At 46.1% G+C, this 18,424-nt stretch overlaps 1 protein-coding gene across 2 annotated transcripts in view; it reads right to left on the reverse strand.

Annotated features, from left to right (window-relative positions):
• Nucleotides 1–18,424, reverse strand: part of ARMC8 (armadillo repeat containing 8) — a 75,657-nt gene that overhangs the window by 7,674 nt on the left and 49,559 nt on the right. For both annotated transcript variants that reach the window (XM_058657117.1, XM_058657118.1), the window contains exons 13-19: nt 14,763–14,845; nt 14,440–14,521; nt 9,447–9,533; nt 6,978–7,070; nt 3,419–3,568; nt 2,465–2,560; nt 234–329 (exon numbers count right to left, since the gene is read on the reverse strand). In XM_058657117.1, coding sequence (XP_058513100.1) covers nt 234–329; nt 2,465–2,560; nt 3,419–3,568; nt 6,978–7,070; nt 9,447–9,533; nt 14,440–14,521; nt 14,763–14,845 — 687 coding nt within the window. The remainder of the gene's footprint in view (nt 1–233; nt 330–2,464; nt 2,561–3,418; nt 3,569–6,977; nt 7,071–9,446; nt 9,534–14,439; nt 14,522–14,762; nt 14,846–18,424) is intronic.

Raw genomic sequence — 18,424 nt, forward strand, 5'->3', positions numbered from 1 at the left:
GGAACCTCTTCCGGGTCTCCCACGCGGGTGCAGTGTCCCAATGCATTGGGACATCCTCAACTGCTTTCCCAGGCCACAAGCAGGGAGCTGGATGGGAAGTGGAGCTGCCGGGATTAGAACCGGCACCCATATGGGATCCCAGGGCGTTCAAGGTGAGGACTTTAGCCGCTAGGCCACGCCGCCGGCCCAGTCTCTGACTTATAACGTTGCACAGTGGGGGGACAAAGGCTTACCATGTAATACTTGATTTTCTGCAGGATGTCATCATTGGTCATGATAAGCTCCTTTGCTGTTGTTCCGTCTGCTATGTTGGCTAGGATGCAGAGTGTCTGCAAAAGAACAGAGCCAGCAGTCAGAGGCACCAGGCACCCCAAAGTCCTGAGTCACGCTTCCTCACGCTGAGTCATCTCCCACCTGCAGGCGTGCACAGCCTCCCAAGCGCCACGTTCAGTTCCTGACATCTGATACCATTAATTGCACCCGAGCAAGATCTGCCTTGGAGAAACCACTCCGGGGGTTTTGCAGGGCATGAAGCCATAGCTAGGCAAAGGCAGCCATGATTTACAGGTGACACTATGACAAATCCAAAGGAAATGTGCTTTATTTGTGAAGTTCTGGAGAAATCCACCTCTATGGAAAACTCCTGTAACTAAAGCACAGGCTTATCAGATGTAGACTCAGTACTGGAAGCTTCACAGCTAGAGAAAGTCCACCCCCTTCCCTGGCCTCCACTTGCCAACTCGTCCCAAGCCATGATGTCCTGGGAAAGCCCAGATCCTGCTCACCAGCCTCGCCGCATGTATGGGTAGAGCTGACTCATTTGGCAGGCGGGCACAGAAAGGGCAGCACGTGTGTGAAGAAGCCCGGGACCTGGAAGGAGCCAGCCCTCCGTGCCGATGAACGCAGCTTGTTCTTGTCAGCTGTTCCATGCTCAGGCCGAGGGGCAGGAGGCAAGGACCGGGGAAAGCAGAAAGCAGTGCGCGGCAGGGACGGCCAGCCAAGCCAGACCCAGCAATTTCGCACTTCCTGGGGACCTCTCATGGGCATGCTCTCTGTAGGCAAGCAGGACACGCGTCCTGATTCTGAGGTTAACTACCTCACTGTGGAGCGACCGTGAAAACAGAGAATGGGAAAGCACTAGAAGCATTGCTGGACACTGCAAGGACGTGAGCAGGGGCAGAGCAGACTCAATCTTCTCCAGTTGGTGAGAGTCAACCCACTTCTTCGTAGCACTAATCAGTTACATAAGGAAGCCCTTTGCTTTGCATGGCCCAACTTCCTAAATACCCTAACAAGTGTGTGAGACTGCTGCGTGTGAGTCCTGCGGTGTGAACAGAAAACACTGCCTCCGGGGACAGCGGACAAGGCCTACAGTGACTGGAAGACTCGACCCCAGGCCAGTTAGGCCACAATGAGAAGAGTGCCCGAAAGTGGAGGAGTTGCCAAAGCAGGGCCTCTGCAGTGGGGAAGTGATAAAGCTGCTGTCTGCAGGGCTGGCATCCCATGCGGGCACCAGTTTGCGTTCCGGCTGCCCCACTTCCAATCCAGCTCCCTGCAATGGCCTGGAAAGGAAGGGAGACGGCCCACATCCTTAAGCCCCTGCCATCCACGTGTGCAGACCTGGAAGAAGCCCAGGCTGTTGCAGCCCTCCGGGGAGTGAGAGATTAATCAATTTGTATATTAAATCAGTTAACTCAACATCTGAAATTCAATCAATGAAACTGACCATACTAATCAGACTAAAGAAAGATTTCTATGGACAGAAAATGTAACTGCCAAAAGTGTAATATATACTCATGATTAAAAACTCAATAATTGGGCCTGATGCAGTAGCCTAGTGGCTGAAGTCCTCGCCTTGCCATGCACCAGGATTCCATGCGGGTGCCGGTTCATGTCTCAGCTGTCTACTTCCCTTCCAGCTCCCTGCCTGTGGCCTGGGGAAGCAGTCAAAGACAGCCCAAAGCCTCGGGACACTGCACCCTCATGGGAGACCGAGGAGGCTCCTGGCTTCAGATCAGCTCAGCTCCAGCCGTTGCAGCCACTTGGGGAGTGAATCAGTGATTGAAGATCTTTCTGTCTCTCCTTCTCCCTGTAAATCTGACTTCCCAATAAAAATAAATAAACTTCTAAAGAAAATAAAAATGAAAGCCCAGTCATTGAGACAGGCACCTGATGGAGCAAGATGGTGCTCGTGATGCCCCATCTCAGAGTGTGCAGGGTTCAAGTCCCAGTTCCCCTCGCAACACCTGCCTCTTGCTGTCCTGAGCAGAAGGCAGCAGAGCAATGATGTGAGGTGGCTTACGCAGTGCGTGACGACGGCTCCAGTCTGCACTGCTCTCTGCCTTTATCCCAGAAGCCTGCGAAGCTGAGCTCGAGCAGTGCTGAAGGAGCTCGGGGCACCTCTGCAGCTCTGGGTACTTCAGCAGGCTCCTCAGGCTCCTCCCCAAAGAGCCATAGCACGTACCTGCTCCTTGACCTCGAGGGTGTGCTCCCCTTCCAGGATGAGGGTCACAGCCTGCATGATCTGTTTCCCGTGAGTACTCATTATCTTATCTATGTGCTGTAAGACAACAGGAAACCCACAATTATCCCCCGGGAAACAAAGCAAAGGACCACAGAACAGAAAGCTTCTAAAAGTTAAATACTGAAGGAACCTAACTGCTTTAAATAGGACAGGAGGTGAAAGAACAGCGTCTACTGTGTTTGGAAGCTGCATTTCACCTTCAGAACACAGAGCTGGTTTGAGGAACACGGCGTTGTACTTGCCGGGAGTCTTCAAGCCCAAAGATACTGAAGACTAGCAGAGCCCGCATGCACCTGTCCTCCTCCTCCAAGAGAATGAGTGAAGAAAAGCTAGACACGGAAACGACGATGCAGATTGACTACACCACCTGGGAGCCCAAATGCAGACAACTCAAGAGACAGGTGAGTCACAGAGAGGCCCGCCCACGGCTCCTCGGCATCCTGAAGGCCACTGCCACTGTCGCTCAGGGAGTCAGAGGACACCACTGAGCAAGCCCGGCAGCAAGACTCAGCCTCTTACTCCGCCATGTTGCCTGCTCTCCACGCCGACCTCTTCAGAGGCCAGGCCTACAGATGTGCGTGCAGGGGCAGGGGAGATCAACAAGCTAAGGAATGGCACTAAGAATTCTCTAAAAGTAACGCGGTAAAGATCCTGAAAGAAACTATTAAGGCCAATGAGAAAAGCCACTGTGGCCAGCAAGCCCGGCAAGGACAGAAGGCACACGTGCGGCACAGAGCGGCTCAGGGAAGCAGTGGCGCAGGGAGGGCGGGGAGGAGGCCCAGGCATCCACTCCTGCTTCTGCAGGGCAGCCCCGACTCTCAGGGGCAGCACACAGCGACTCTGCAACTCAGCCGCAGGGCCACCGCTTCTGGAAGACTGAGTGATTCAACTTACAGGCCGAGTAGAGAGGAGATTCCTCAGAAGGCCCAAAGTCTTCATCAGCACGTTCAAATCTGAATCTGATAACAACCGGAATAGCTGTTCAGTACTCAAGCTTCGCAAAATATCCGCTTTAATTTTTTGTTCAGCCTGAAATGCCATATTCTGAAAGGATTAAAGAAGTTGGAAGAATCATATCTACATTTGTTTTATTATATTTGAATAGTAACTGATACTATTGAAGAACAGATAGTAACTGGAGAAAATTCTTACATAAAAGCCACGCTATTTTTGTTTGTCAAAACAAAGGGAACTCTCACTTCTAAACATACAACCGTAACTGGCACATGATCACTTTCTAACATGGAAGTCTGGAAAGATTTCTCAAATGAATACAAAATTGATGTATGACTTGAGAATATTTTAATGGTTATCAAGTTCTGTTTTATATACTTTAATATGAAGTGGCTATTAATAACTAGTATATACTATGCATTTAAAAAAAGTCATCTATTTTTCAATGGAAAAGCAGATTTATAGAAAGAAGGACAGAAAGATCTTTCCACTTATTAACTCCTCAAGCGGCCTCAATGGGCACAGTTGAGACAACCCAAAGCAGGAGCCAGGAGCTCCCAGGTCTCCCACGCAGGTGCAGGGTCCTGAGGCTTTGGGCCGTCCACAACTGCTTTCCCGGGCCACAAGCAGGGAGCTGGGTGGGAAATGAAGCAGCTGGGACATGAACCAGATCCCATATGGGGTCCTAGCGCATGCAGAGCGAAGGATTTAGCCACTGAGTCATCACACCAGGCCCTATGTCACACACTTTGAGAATGATTTCAAAGTGCTCACTTACTATGAATGAAAATAAGCAGTATGTTTGTGAACTCTACTTGACTGGAAACATCTACTGTTTGCAACACTATGCCAGCTGTTGGCTGAGTCCCTGGAGAGGAAGTAACACATGAGCTACAGTACCGCACAGGTCAGCAGCTGTTTTGCTGCTTCTTCTCTAGTGCACTTGTGGATAAGCTCAACTTAATCCCAAGAGCTGTGATAACATGGAAGAAGACAAAAGTGGAAAATGCGGCAGATTCCAAATAAAAAATAAATCAACTTCTGGCATAAAGATCTGTAAATTATAGATTATAATATTTGTTACTACCTTCCAGGAACTGATTTCAATTGTTATAAGACACATGAGGGATCAAGGTACTGAATAATGCGAGACAGAACAGTGGTGTCTGCTGGCGTGGTACGGCTATGCTGGTATCCCATAGTGGAGTAACGGTTCAAGTCCTGGCTACTCCACTTCCAGTCCAGCTCCTTGCTAATACTCTTGGGAGGGCAGTGGAGGACAGTCCAAGTAGTTGGGCCCCTGCCCCCCATGTGAGACCCAGAGGGTGTCCAAGATTCCTGCCTTCAACCTGCCCCAGCTCTGGCCACTGCAGCCATTTGTAGAGTGGCTCACAAGATGGAAGGTCTTTTCCTCTCCGTCACTCTATCTTCCACACAAATTAATAATTAAAAAAAAAATGTTGAAGCGCTTCAAAACAAAGATGGCCGCAAGACAGAGAACAGAGCAGCTGCTAAGAGGGAGGCTGATGAGAGTAGGAGGTCCGTGAGGATGTGAGGCCTGGGATGGTTTCTGCTGTCACAGCCGGATGTTAGGCAGCTTTCAGATCCAAGGCCACAGGCCACGGAGGCGGAAGATCTTGGGGCGAGGCAACAGTTAGGGCTGTGTCTGTAGATACGAAAGTAACCTCCTTCATCAGGTGGGGATGACACTGTGACAGCCCAGCACTGCAGTGGATAAAGCCACGATCTGCGGGCCTGGCGCCCCAGTTGGGAACGGATTTGTGCTCCAGCTGCAGAGATGGCCCAAGTATTAGGTCCATGCAGCCATCCAGGAGAACGGCTGAGGCTCCTGGCTCCCAGCTTCAAGCTGGCTCAGCTCTGGCCATAGCAGCCACCTGAGGAGTGAACCAGCAGATGGAAGATTTCTCTTTCTCTGTGTCTCTCTGACTTGCAAATAAACTCTTCTCAAATAAAACTCTTTTTATAAAAGGGAATGGAAGCAAAGAACTGAGGGCTCATCTCTTGAGAAGGTCAAAAAGGATTGTAGGTACAAAGTGGTTTGAAAAAAAAGGTCCTGGGCCCGGCACAGTGGCCTAGTAGCTAAAGTCCCCGCATTGAATGTGCCGGGATCCCATATGGGCACTGGTTCTAATCCCGGCAGCTCCACTTCCCATCCAGCTCCCTGCTTGTGGCCTGGGAAAGCAGTTGAGGACGGTCCAAAGCCTTGGGGCCCTGCACCCCTGTGGGAGACGTGGAGGAAGTTCCTGGCTCCTGGCTCCGGACTGACACAACACTGGCCGTTGCACTCACTTGGGGAGTGAATCATCGGACGGAAGATCTTCCTCTCTGTCTCTCCTCCTCTCTGTATATCTGACTTTGTAATAAAAATAAATAAATCCTAAAAAAAAAAAGGTCCTAGGAAAGAGTTTCAAGGAAAAGTTCTATTAAAAGCTATGAAAAATTACAGATAAAGGATGTGAAACTATCAGATCTAATGCTTTCTGACTACTTCTATCCAAAAGTTCATGTGAAAACCCAGCAGACAGGATCAGCACACGAAGTGTGCACACCGGAGCCAGGTGGAGAGCCCGGGTGTCACTGCGGGCCATAAAGTCCTTGGGAATCCCTGGCCCCGAATCCCAGCTTCCTATTTAGAACATCAGCATATACCTGCATAACATAAGAATTAGCGATAATAAATGTAATACCATCTAGCTTGGTGTCCAGCGTACAGCGATTAAGCTCTAACTCTACACTGAAAAACTCTACATAGGATTTTGCTTTCTAATTTCAATAAAATTCATTTTCATAATATGAAAGAAAATGATTTTCCCATTGAAGTTTTAGAATCTAGATCATAATTATTTACTATAATCTACTAAGAATTACTAAGCATTTATACTTGAATCTGGTCATCTCAGGCAATTATTTTGCAAAAATGTTAACAATGTGAGATAATAGTTGGTAGATATCTCAATCAGCCATTGAATAACGTGTGCGTGTACCGAAACATCATGCTCCATACCCTAGCTATGTGACTTTGACTTGTCAATTAAAAAATAAAATCTGTCTTAATTTACTTATCTGTAAAAGTAGATAAGAACACATTTCAGCTTCTTTCATAAATTGGTTCTAAGAGCAAAGGAGAGATGAAAGTGCTTCTTAGAGTGGGTGGTCTACACATATCAATAAGCTCATTACAAGAATATGTTCTGCCCAAATCAGGCAAAATAAGTTTAAAAATCTGTTCACTTTCCAAATAATAAATATGACAATCATGGCATATAGTAGCTAAATAATTTTCTGTATACTGACTCTGAAATCTGAATACTGAGTCTTCTAGGTTCTAAAAATTAGATCACAAGAAAACAGGGTTTAGAAGAACAAGATTTTTCAAAAAGAAAATGCCAGACATTTCAAATAACAGTCTTTAGTTCTCATGTTGCTAACAGCTCTGCTTTATGTGAATTACAACAATATATAAAAGGGTGAAACATACCATTAAGGCCCAAATCCCATTCACTCGTAAAGCAGGATTTTCACTTTGGGTTAATCCGCAAAGTAGCTCCACTGCTCCTGATTCCAAAATAGGCTGTGATTGGAAAGGAAAAAAAAAAGCTGTTTTCAAGTCAAATTTGCAACCTCATATGCATGCACTTACTGTCAGATAGCCTGCCTATGATACCTTCTTTATGCTTACACAAAATTATAAACTATTTTCACAAAGCAGGAAGTGATCAGGCCAGAAAAACCACCTTGAGATAGAAATGTTTTCTCACAAATCAAAGAACAAAATCATTTCTGTCACGTTCTTTTTATTTGTAGGCCTGGATAGTATCCCAACTGTATATTTCACACACATGCAGCTGCTTAAAAAAATTTGTGGAAAAAATGGAATTAAAAGATAAATTTTGATAAAAATTTTAAAAAGTACATTCACATAAAGGGATCTTCAAAAAGCCCATGAGAAAAATAAACATTCTAAAAAAAAATTATCCATAGTTTTCAAAAATTTTTGTACACCAAAATAAATTTTTCATTGTATTTCCACAACTTTGTCGATGTACCCCCACACTCATGTGGTCTTCTCAATTCTCACCACCCCTTGAAGTTCTGCTTTGTTAACATGCTGTTGTATTTTCTGCATCCATGAAACAATCTGGTTTATTTAAAAAAAAAAAAACCAAATTTCACAACCAGATCTTTTTTTTCAAACTGTAGATCTTATTTTAGTCACATTACAGATTTTCAGAACTATTTATCAATCACTACAGCAAAACATTCATCAACTTTCGAACATTTCATGTATTGCTCTGAAGCTTGTCCAATTATTTTATTTATAACACTTGGCTAACAAGATTTTTGTTAATTTCTTAGAAGAAAAATGAGTCTCTCAGGGTAAAATTTATGCTTCACAACAAGTGTTTAAAAGCTATCTGACAAGCAGGTGCTAAAAAACGTCCTACATAATAAGTATGATGGTTAATATCAGGTGTCATCAGCCGACTGCAGACTACCCAGGAACCTGGAAAAGCCTTATTTTGTGAGACTGTTTCCAGAGCAAGTTGGCTAGCAAACCGGAATGGACACAGCGAGGCAGACTCACGTTCCGTGGGGACGCGCAGCCCTGGCCAAGGACTTTGGACCTGCACTGAGCCCCACGACCAGCACAGCACCTCAGTGTCACACCCCGTTTTGAACATGACATCTTGAATAGGAATAACTGTAATATTTTCTAGACTTTATCTTGAAATTGTGATGTTTTCTAAAATTTTATTTTATTTTATTTGAATAAGTTCAAACTTGAAAGTAGGAAGAATAACAGAAGGAACTCCCACATCTTCTGTTCCCAGAGGAACTAACTTTCAAGACTTCGCTACAGCTCTGACTCATGACTTCATGGTTCATTCTACACACTTGCACCTACATTATTTACTGTTGTTGAATCATTAAAAATTAGTGTGCACACATCATGTCCTGTTGTCCTTAATACTTCAATGTATATTTCTTTAAAAATATTATTTCAACAGTAGGATTAACAGAATGGAGGGCCGGGGAGAGAGCAGAGCGAGACGCACACGGAGATGGAAGGGGTAGGCAAGATGGTTTATGCCCACTGGCTCATTCCCCAGTGGCCACAACGGCTGGGCCTGGGCCAGTCCAGGAGCCTGGAATTCCACTCAGAGGTCTTCCACATAGGCAGCAGGAGCCCACACACTTGGGCTCTCGTCTGTTTGTCCCGACATGTTAGCAGGGAGCTGGAGTGAAGTGGCATAAACACTGCAGGAGTGGCTTAACCAACTGTTTCACGATACCAGCCCCAGAACAAGGACACTCTTTTGAGATTATCATAGTCTAGCTATCAAGTTCAACATCAAGCTAAAACAACATTTTTCTCTGGAGTTCATATTTCAATTTTTTTTCAACTGACCCCAAATGTTCCTTAATCGTATTTCCATCTTTTCCACTTTATTTTGAATAAAAGAAAACAAATCAGACATACTTACGGTTCTGTGTCTGAGCACATCTATTTCCTAACCAGGCTCTACATATTCTGAAGCAGAAGTGAGGCAACGAGAGTTGGAGGAGTGCTGATGGCAGTGCGCCGGCTGCACAAGGCACTGGGTAAGCGAGCAGTTCAGGGCACAGGGCAACGCGTGCAAGGCCTCACCTTTCTCCACAAACACCCATTAACACTAAACATCAAAGACCTGCTGCCTGCTGTCAGCCGCTACCTCCCTGAAACGACCCAGGCCGAGGCTGAACTGACGCCCTCCTGAAGACAGCTTTCCAACAGTCTATTACTCAGGTCGTTACGCTCTGCATCTGTGGTTTTAGAGTTTAGATGGACTCCAAGCTCTCTCTCTAAAATAGGTGACTCTGTGAGGTGGAATAAACCATACTTAAAAACTAATTACTTACTTGCTGCTTCTCTTTCCTCAGAATAAATTATTCATTTTGTACTAACCTCCTTGCTTGGAGAAAATTCAAGAAGAAGATTGCATAGCATGGAAGATGCTACCACAAGGATTTCATCAGGTGCATTTTGTAAAACCTACAGAATTAAAACAGGGATATCATCATTAGTTTGAAATCATGGGAGTTAAGATCACAGAAGACTAAATAAAAACAAAAACTATCACCTTTCAACTGACTTCTCATTTTGGAGATGGTTATGACAAAAATCACTTGGAACTGGGTCAAAGTTGACCTGTGACGGTGACTGAAGCCTCCTGCTGCTCCTGGTTGGAGAAGCTACAGCCTCACTGCAGGTGCTACGCAAGGAGACAGACCCGTCATGGAGGGGTATGGTAGGTTAAAAGCTTGAAGGTCACGGTGTGCTTGGTCGCAAGTTAACTGACTCTACTTCATCACAACTGGCCACTTCTCAATCTGCAGAATTGCCCGAGTTTGATTTTTCGGAACCATGTCTAGAAGAAGTTGTTTGCTGAAGAGCTAGGGCAGAGCAATGTAGGGGCAAGGTGCCAGTGCTAGGATCACACAGAGACTCACTAGCTAGATGTGGGTACCAGACACATCTTAATCTCTCCAAGTCTTTGTTTCACATCTAAAAATTAAGGAAAGTAATATCTCCTTGATCAGACTACCAAGGATTAAATGCAATATGAATAACAGTAACAGAAGTATCATAGCATGGGAATTAAAAACAGACTATGTATACAAAGTTAAGCTCAACCTAAATAGGTACATGAATTCCTCAGATACCAAAATCTGCTTTGCAATGTGGATGTTAATAAGAAAAAAGATTTTAGAACATTAATTAGCACAGACTAATAACTTTGTTAATTTTTTTAACAAGGTAAGTTACTGCCAGAATTGCAGCTGTTGTCAGGCACAGCAGGTGTACAATAATGAACACAGCCTGGTGATAAATGTTAGCTGCCACTATCAGAATCTATTCTTCATAAATTCTAACACAGAAAGGTTCACAAACACTGTCACTTAGCAATAACCTCTTCAGTCACTGTCTGCAGTGGGGATCAAATCAGGTTCAGGCTTATCATGGTAAAAGAAGTCCTGGGAACCGGTGCACAGGTTCAAATGCCTACTCTTATGCCTGCGAGTACCAACATCCCATGTGGATGCTAGTCCGTGTCCTGGCTGCTCCGCTTCCCATCCAGCTCCCTGCTTAGGGTCTGGAAAAGCAGCAGAGGACGGCTCAAAGCCTTGGGCCCCTGCACCTGTGTGGGAGACCACCTGGAAGACGCTCCTGGTTCTTGGCTTCAGATCAACTCAGTTCCAGCCACTGTGGCCATTTGGATAAAAACCAGCGGATGGAAGAGCTTTTTTTCTCTGTCTCTCCCCTCTGTAAACTTCTTTCCAATAAAAATAAATAAATCTTTTTTTTAAGTTGTTCTTAGGAGCTCCAGCTCTACAAACTAGAAAAGGATAATCCCAAACACTTGGAGTTATGTATATTTCCCGCTTTCTTCAGTCAAGCCAAGTCTGAATTTCCAAACTTAAAAATAAGTAAGAAAGTAGAAATAATTACCCAAAAATACTGTTTTAATCCTCTTGTTTACTGTTAGTTGGTAAGACCAAAACTTTCATGTCTTTCACATGGCAATCAGGGTCTTCACACCTCCTTCCATTTTTTTTTTTGAAAGATTTATTTTATTACAAAGCCAGATATACAGAGAGGAGGAGAGACAGAGAGGAAGATCTTCCGTCCGATGGTTCACTCCCCAAGTGACCACAACGGCTGGTATTGCGCCGATCCGAAGCCGGGAACCAGGAACCTCTTCCAGGTCTCCCACGCAGGTGCAGGTTCCCAATGCATTGGGCCGTCCTCGACTGCTTTCCCAAGCCACAGGCAAGGAGCTGGATGGGAAGTGGAGCTGCCGGGACTAGAACCGGCGCCCATATGGGATCCCGGGGCATTCAAGGCGAGGACTTTAGCCACTAGGCCATGCCGCCGGGCCCCATCCTCCCATTTGCTGACCTTTCTCTCGCAATGCCTCTCCCCAGGCGTTAGTCACTCAGTTCTTCCAGTCTCCCAGGATGCCTTTGCCAACTCAAGTCCTATACCTATTGTGTAGTCTGACAACCTGCTCTTCTACCAACACAGTCAAGCCTCATGAAGGACCCTTCCACGTGCGTAGCTTCAGGGCCAGTGCCGTGCTGCAGTGGGTCAGGGTCACTTACAATGCCAGGATCTCGTATCAGGCTGCCAGTTTGAGTCCTGCCTGCTCAGGTTCAGATCCAGCTCTCAGCTAATGCACTTGGGAAAACAACAGGAAGAGGGAACAAGTACGTGGGCCCCAACCACTCATGTGGGAGATCAATGGGGTTCCCAGCTCCTGGCTTTGGACTGCTCCAAATATGGATGTTGCAGCCCTGTGGGGAGTGAGCTAGCTGACACAAGATCTCTTTGTCACTCTCCTTTCAAGCCATGTTCAATGGCATTGAACAAACTTCCATATGGCTGGTGTGTCACTTAGAAAAAAAGTCACTGGTGTGTGTCACTTTGAAAACACAGAAAGCAGGAATAAAAACACAACTCTATTTACATGGTCAGCATTGTGGCACAGCACATAAAGCCACTGCCTGCTGTGCTGGCATTCCATATGGGCTTCTCGGCTTCCCATCTTGCTCCCTGCTCAGGCCTCGTGAAAGCAGCAGCAAATGGTCAAAGTGCTTGGGCTGCCACACCTGTGTGGGAGACCCGGATGGAGCGCCTGGCTTCTTGCTTTCGTCTAGTCCAGCCTGGTCACTGCAGCATCTGGAGCGCACACCAGAGGAAAGATGATCTTTCTCCATGTCACTCTGCCTTTCGAACAAATCATTTTTAAAAATTTCTTTACTTGAAAGGCAGAGAGAGGGAGAGACAGAGACCTTCCAGCCATGGGTTCACTCTCTAGATGGCTGCAATGGCCAGGGCTAGGTGAGGCCTAAACCAGGAGCCTGGAATTCGCTCTGCATGTCCCACGTGGGTGGACAGGCTCAAGCATTCGGGTCATTCTCTCAGGTACATCAGCAGGGAGCTGGATCAGAAATAAAGAAGCTGGGACTGAAAGTGGCACTAGATATGGGATGTCAGCATTGCAGGCAGTAGCTTAAACCACTGCTCAACAATGCCAGCCTCCTGGTAAGCCTCATGAAAGATAGTAGTAAAGATGCCGTGCTGTCTGCCACACATACTATATGTAACATATTTTCATTCATGTTCTTCCTCTCCCTGGGCAATCCTCCTGCCTTCCTTTTGCCTTCAGCACCATGGCATTCCTGTTGCTGGAAGCTTTTCTCTTTCTAACACACCAACAGCTGTACTCTCACCTAAAGCCTTAAGCCAAGAGCACAGCTCTCTAGCAAAAAACCACGCCAGCCAGCTACACCCGAAAGCTTTCCTTAGAATACAGTATGCACTCAAAATAAAACAAAAACTCAAAAACTGTGTGGACTGAAGCCAGCACAGTGACTCAACCGACTAATCCCCGACCCACAAGCCATCCCAGGGGCACCAGTTCATGTCCTGGCTGCTCCACTTCCCAATCATCTTCCTGCTTATGGCCCGGAAAAGTAGCAGAGGATGGCTCAAGTCCTTGGGACCCTGCACCTGAATGGGAAACCTGGAAAAAACTCCTGACTCCTGGCTTTGGATTGGCTCAGCTACAGCTGTTACAGCCACTGGGAAGTGAACCAGTAGATGGAAGATCTTTCTCCACCTCTCTTTTGCTCTGTAAATCTGCCTTTCCAATAAAAATAAATAAATCTTGGATTTTTTTTTTTTTTTGTGGACTGTAAGATATAAGGCCACTTTAGAAAAAAGGTAAGAGCCAGTTGGCCAGTGGGTCTGTAAAGTAATAGAGGATCTACTCCTGCAGTCACTGCCTGCAAAACCTTACGTCTTCATTCAGACTCATTCACCCTGAATTTATCTCTTGATGTGTATGTGGGGGAAACGCCTCAAGAGAACACCTAATTCAGAAAGTTACATTAGAAAATATCTGGGATGGGCCTGGCACAATAGCCTAGTTGCTAAAGTCCTTGCTTTGCACATGCCAGGATCCCATACGGGTGCCGGTTCATGTCCCAGCTGCTCCACTTCCCATCCAGCTCCCTGCTTGTGGCCTGGGAAAGCAGTTGAGGACGGCCCAAAGCCTCAGGACCCTGCACCACTTGGGAGACCCGGAGGAAGCTCCTGGTTCCTGGCTTGAGATCAGCTCAGTTCCAGCCATTCTGGCCATTTGGGAAGTAAACCAGTGGACAGAAGATCTTTCTTTCCTTCTCTCTATAAATCTGCCTTTCCAATAACAATAAATAAATCTTGAAAAAAATATCTGGGCTGATGCAATAGTGTAGCAAGCTAATTCCCCATCTACGGTCCTAGTATCCCATGTGACTGCTGGTTCAAGTCCCAGCTGCTCCACTTCCTGATGCCTGGGAATACAGTGGAAGATGACTCAACATCTTGAGCCCCTGAACTCATGCAGGAGATCCGGTAGAAGCTCCTGGCTCCCGACTCTGGACCAGCTCAACCTGCAACCATTTGGGGACTGACCCAGTGGTGAAAATCTCTCTCCATCTCTCTTTAATACTTTCAATTAAATAAATGAAATCTAAAACATAAATAAAAACAAAATCAGGCATTACCAAGATTACATGTTATCTCTACATCACACATGTTATCTATATGTAGTTGTATTTTTCTGCCTTTCCATTACTGAACATTACTAGGACTACTCTGGATACAAGTTGAACATGGCATATGAAACACACAGGAAGGCAAGTAACTGAAGCTTTACTCAAGAAAACAAAACCGCGCAGGTACTTCCCCCTCCCAGGTGAGACACTGAATTCAGAACCACATTCTGCAGGAGACGCATGTTCTAAACTCACTAGGCACAAAAGCAGACATACACCTGGGACCAGGAGGATGCCCGCTGGCTCCACCCACTGCAGGCTCTCTGGGGCTGCCTCTGCCCGGGTGACCGTCTTACCTTCATTAAAGGTTTCCACACGGCATGATCCTGGAAACTGGTTCGAAGCTGCTGCACAGATCTGGACAGACTGTGCAAACATCTACAAAGAATAATCAAAATTAGCTTCACAAGAAGGTCCAAACAAACTGTGTGGCATTTCACAATTACTAATAAACACGTCAAGTGCATCTACAGGCATGGTCAAGTCATCTACGTGAGGGCCCTGGAGGCCTGTTCTCTTAAGTAAAGGCACACACTGTGTGGATCCACTTGAGCGTGCTCACCAGGAAGCAGGGCGAACGCAGGGCAAAGCGTTTACTCCGACCATTTGAAGCTCATACCTGACAGCAGCTAACCGCACCTTGACACTAGACTCAGACAAGCCAGTCACAATTCGGTCCATCATATTTTCAGTCTCAATGATCTGGAGAAAAAGGTTAATGCTGCATAAATAACAACAGGAAGGTGACAAAGTTCACTGATTGCAAATGCAAGAATGTTAACGGCCACTAAGAGTTTGATGCTGCTTGTGCTAAGAGGTTTTACCTCTTGTGGGAGGAATGGGCGGCTCTCCACTGAACGGGACCAGCCAGACTGAACAACAGGTAGAAGGGAAAGGGTATGTCTGTTTATTTCTAAGACATTTTAAGCAAAGAAAGCATTAAGTGTTACAGAGACACTGCATAAACAACTTGGAGAAAAAGTTAAAGATACAAGGTGGATTCCCACTGGGTAACTTCCTGCTGGAGCGACATTCTGAAACAATCGACACTCATCCTTTGCGATATAAAACCTGCGGGTTTCTCAGTCGCACTGTAGTTATTTTCTTACTATGAAAGTTGAAAATAACCCGAATATTTAAACAAAACCCTTGCTGCTGCATCTTATTATAGTACTCCTGCTACATGTATGTAATCACCAGTCATGAAGCTTGTAACTTAGGACAGCCTATGGTTTTCTTTAAGTAAACAATGTACAAAGTACATAGTGTTTGGAAGAAATTCAGTGTAACTTGTATGGGCCTGGGCCTATAATATAATTTAATAAAGTGCTAATACAATCACAATATGATTATTAACAAAAATTGAATACCTTGTCGAGTTCTATGTGTAATTGTCAAAAAATGGTATCTGCTTTAACTCTCATTCTCTAACATTATTATGATTATTCTCACTGACATTATTAGGATATTTAGGACCTTCTTGGTTTCACAAAGCTGAACCCAAATTATCTGACTGCATAGTCCATATTCATAGTCACACTGATAACACAACTCTAGTTAAAGTGTTCCAAGTACAGGCTGTTCATCCAGCAGTCACTACTCTCACGTTAAAGAACAGCTAGACAGAAAGATCTTGATATTCAGACCAAATAGGAAAAAAAGAAAATAGGGTTTTGAAATTCACAGTGACCAGGGAACAGTGTCAACCACTCAGAGGCAAGCACACTGAACTGTAGGCTACAGTCATTCCTATAAACTATACAATGGTCAAAAACCATCTGTGTACTGACCTACTCCTCACCCCAAAGCAGGCCTGGTCTAAGCCTTTACACATACATGTCCACACATGTCCATACATGTCCTTTACACAGTCATGTCCTGACACTTCTAACCCCTAAATGCCTTTCGTGCTTGCCCTACCATTTCAACACTCCCTTCTCTTTTTCCTTGACCGATACACTCTGCTGAGACACGGCACTCGGCATACAGAGACCCTTCTCCCAGTCCTCCCACACTATCCCTGCTCCAAGTCCTAGCTGTGGCCCCTTCTCCCGCAGTCCTCCCACACTATCCCTGCTCCAAGTCCTAGCTGTGGCCCCTTCTCCCAGTCCTCCCACACTATCCCTGCTCCAAGTCCTAGCTGTGGCCCCTTCTCCCACAGTCCTCCCACACTATCCCTGCTCCAAGTCCTAGCTGTGGCCCCTTCTCCCGCAGTCCTCCCACACTATCCCTGCTCCAAGTCCTAGCTGTGGCCCCTTCTCCCGCAGTCCTCCCACACTATCCCTGCTCCAAGTCCTAGCTGTGGCCCCTTCTCCCGCAGTCCTCCCACACTATCCCTGCTCCAAGTCCTAGCTGTGGCCCCTTCTCCCACAGTCCTCCCACACTATCCCTGCTCCAAGTCCTAGCTGTGGCCCCTTCTCCCGCAGTCCTCCCACACTATCCCTGCTCCAAGTCCTAGCTGTGGCCCCTTCTCCCGCAGTCCTCCCACACTATCCCTGCTCCAAGTCCTAGCTGTGTCCTCTTCTCCCGCAGTCCTCCCACACTATCCCTGCTCCAAGTCCTAGCTGTGGCCCCTTCTCCCGCAGTCCTCCCACACTATCCCTGCTCCAAGTCCTAGCTGTGGCCCCTTCTCCCGCAGTCCTCCCACACTATCCCTGCTCCAAGTCCTAGCTGTGGCCCCTTCTCCCGCAGTCCTCCCACACTATCCCTGCTCCAAGTCCTAGCTGTGGCCCCTTCTCCCGCAGTCCTCCCACACTATCCCTGCTCCAAGTCCTAGCTGTGGCCCCTTCTCCCGCAGTCCTCCCACACTATCCCTGCTCCAAGTCCTAGCTGTGTCCTCTTCTCCCGCAGTCCTCCCACACTATCCCTGCTCCAAGTCCTAGCTGTGGCCCCTTCTCCCGCAGTCCTCCCACACTATCCCTGCTCCAAGTCCTAGCTGTGGCCCCTTCTCCCTGACGCCTCAGCCCCTGTGCCTACCTCATTTTTTTTTGTGGGACTCTTCCTTTCTGGACACAGGTGACTTAATGTTCTCATTTCCTATTCAAGTGCTTCCAACACCTTTTTTGTGTTTCTTTACTCTTTATGATGGAAGCTCAAAGTCACTTCTTTTACCTTGACCCTAAACTACTTTTCTAAACTTGTCTTGCACGTTTCTCTGCCCTATCCTATTAGATCTTTCCCCTCAGCCTGCCTTACCTTCCCCAACAGACAGTGTCCAAATTTTAACATCTTGAAGCTACAGCCCTCTCTTCCCTTCCCATTCTTGGATTATTTGTCCCAAAAGTTCTGTCCATCTCTAAACATATGACAATGTTGCAGCTTTAAATCAAGCTCAGTAGAGGTAATTTCTTAATCTAAAATTCCATCCCAGAGTTCTTTTTCCTGGTCTCAATTTCCACACTCCCTGTTTCTTGACACAAAGTGGACGTTCAATGGAACTGTGTATGTCCCATGCTATATTTATCATTCCCCTTACTCCAGTCTTAGTCCAGGCTAAACCTGCTTATCACTATTTTTCCTATCTCACTGCTAATGGTATGCCCATTTTCCCAGCCACTAAATTTGTATTAAATTTTTAAAATTCTTCATACAGTTGAAAAGCAGAAAACAATTGACTGACCTTCTATCTGTTGGCTACCCAATACCCAGGGCTGGGCCAGGCTGAAGCATGAAGCCTGGAACTCTACCTGTTCCCCTCTCCCCACTTAACTGTCTTCTAGTGCCTTACACGATGCATCAGCTGGATGGTAAGTGGACGAGCCAGAACTCAAACCAGCAGTCCAATATGGGACGCGAGCAGCCCAACCAGCAGCTCAACCCATTGTGCCACAGCAACCACCACTGAATTAATTCCTTAATGATTGTTTGTCACTGTAATCTATATTCATCCCATCACTATCCATTCCATTAAAGTCATTAGGACTTTGCTATATTTTCTTGGTGCAACAGCAACGTATTTTCTTAACCACCCAATCTTCTGTGCTACATCAATGCATAAAATGATTGGATAGCTGATAGGTTCCCTCAAGCAAGCGTTAGTCACTGTTTTGAAAATAGACAAGGATGAGTCAAGAGTTTCAGCACAGAAAGGAAACTAGATGCTGGAGCAAAAGTCCTTGGCACTGTAGGGCTAGATGCCTCAAAGTTCCAGGAAGCGCGTGAAATCATTTTTGCTTAGGAATAAGAAGCAATAACCCGGGAACAGTTACCTATGCTGGATATATTGAGATAATCAGAGAATAAGGTGGTAATGGTAGGAAACATGGATGGGAAACCTGCTTA

This window comes from Ochotona princeps, chromosome 30 (genome assembly GCF_030435755.1).
Source record: "Ochotona princeps isolate mOchPri1 chromosome 30, mOchPri1.hap1, whole genome shotgun sequence".
NCBI lineage: Eukaryota > Metazoa > Chordata > Mammalia > Lagomorpha > Ochotonidae > Ochotona > Ochotona princeps.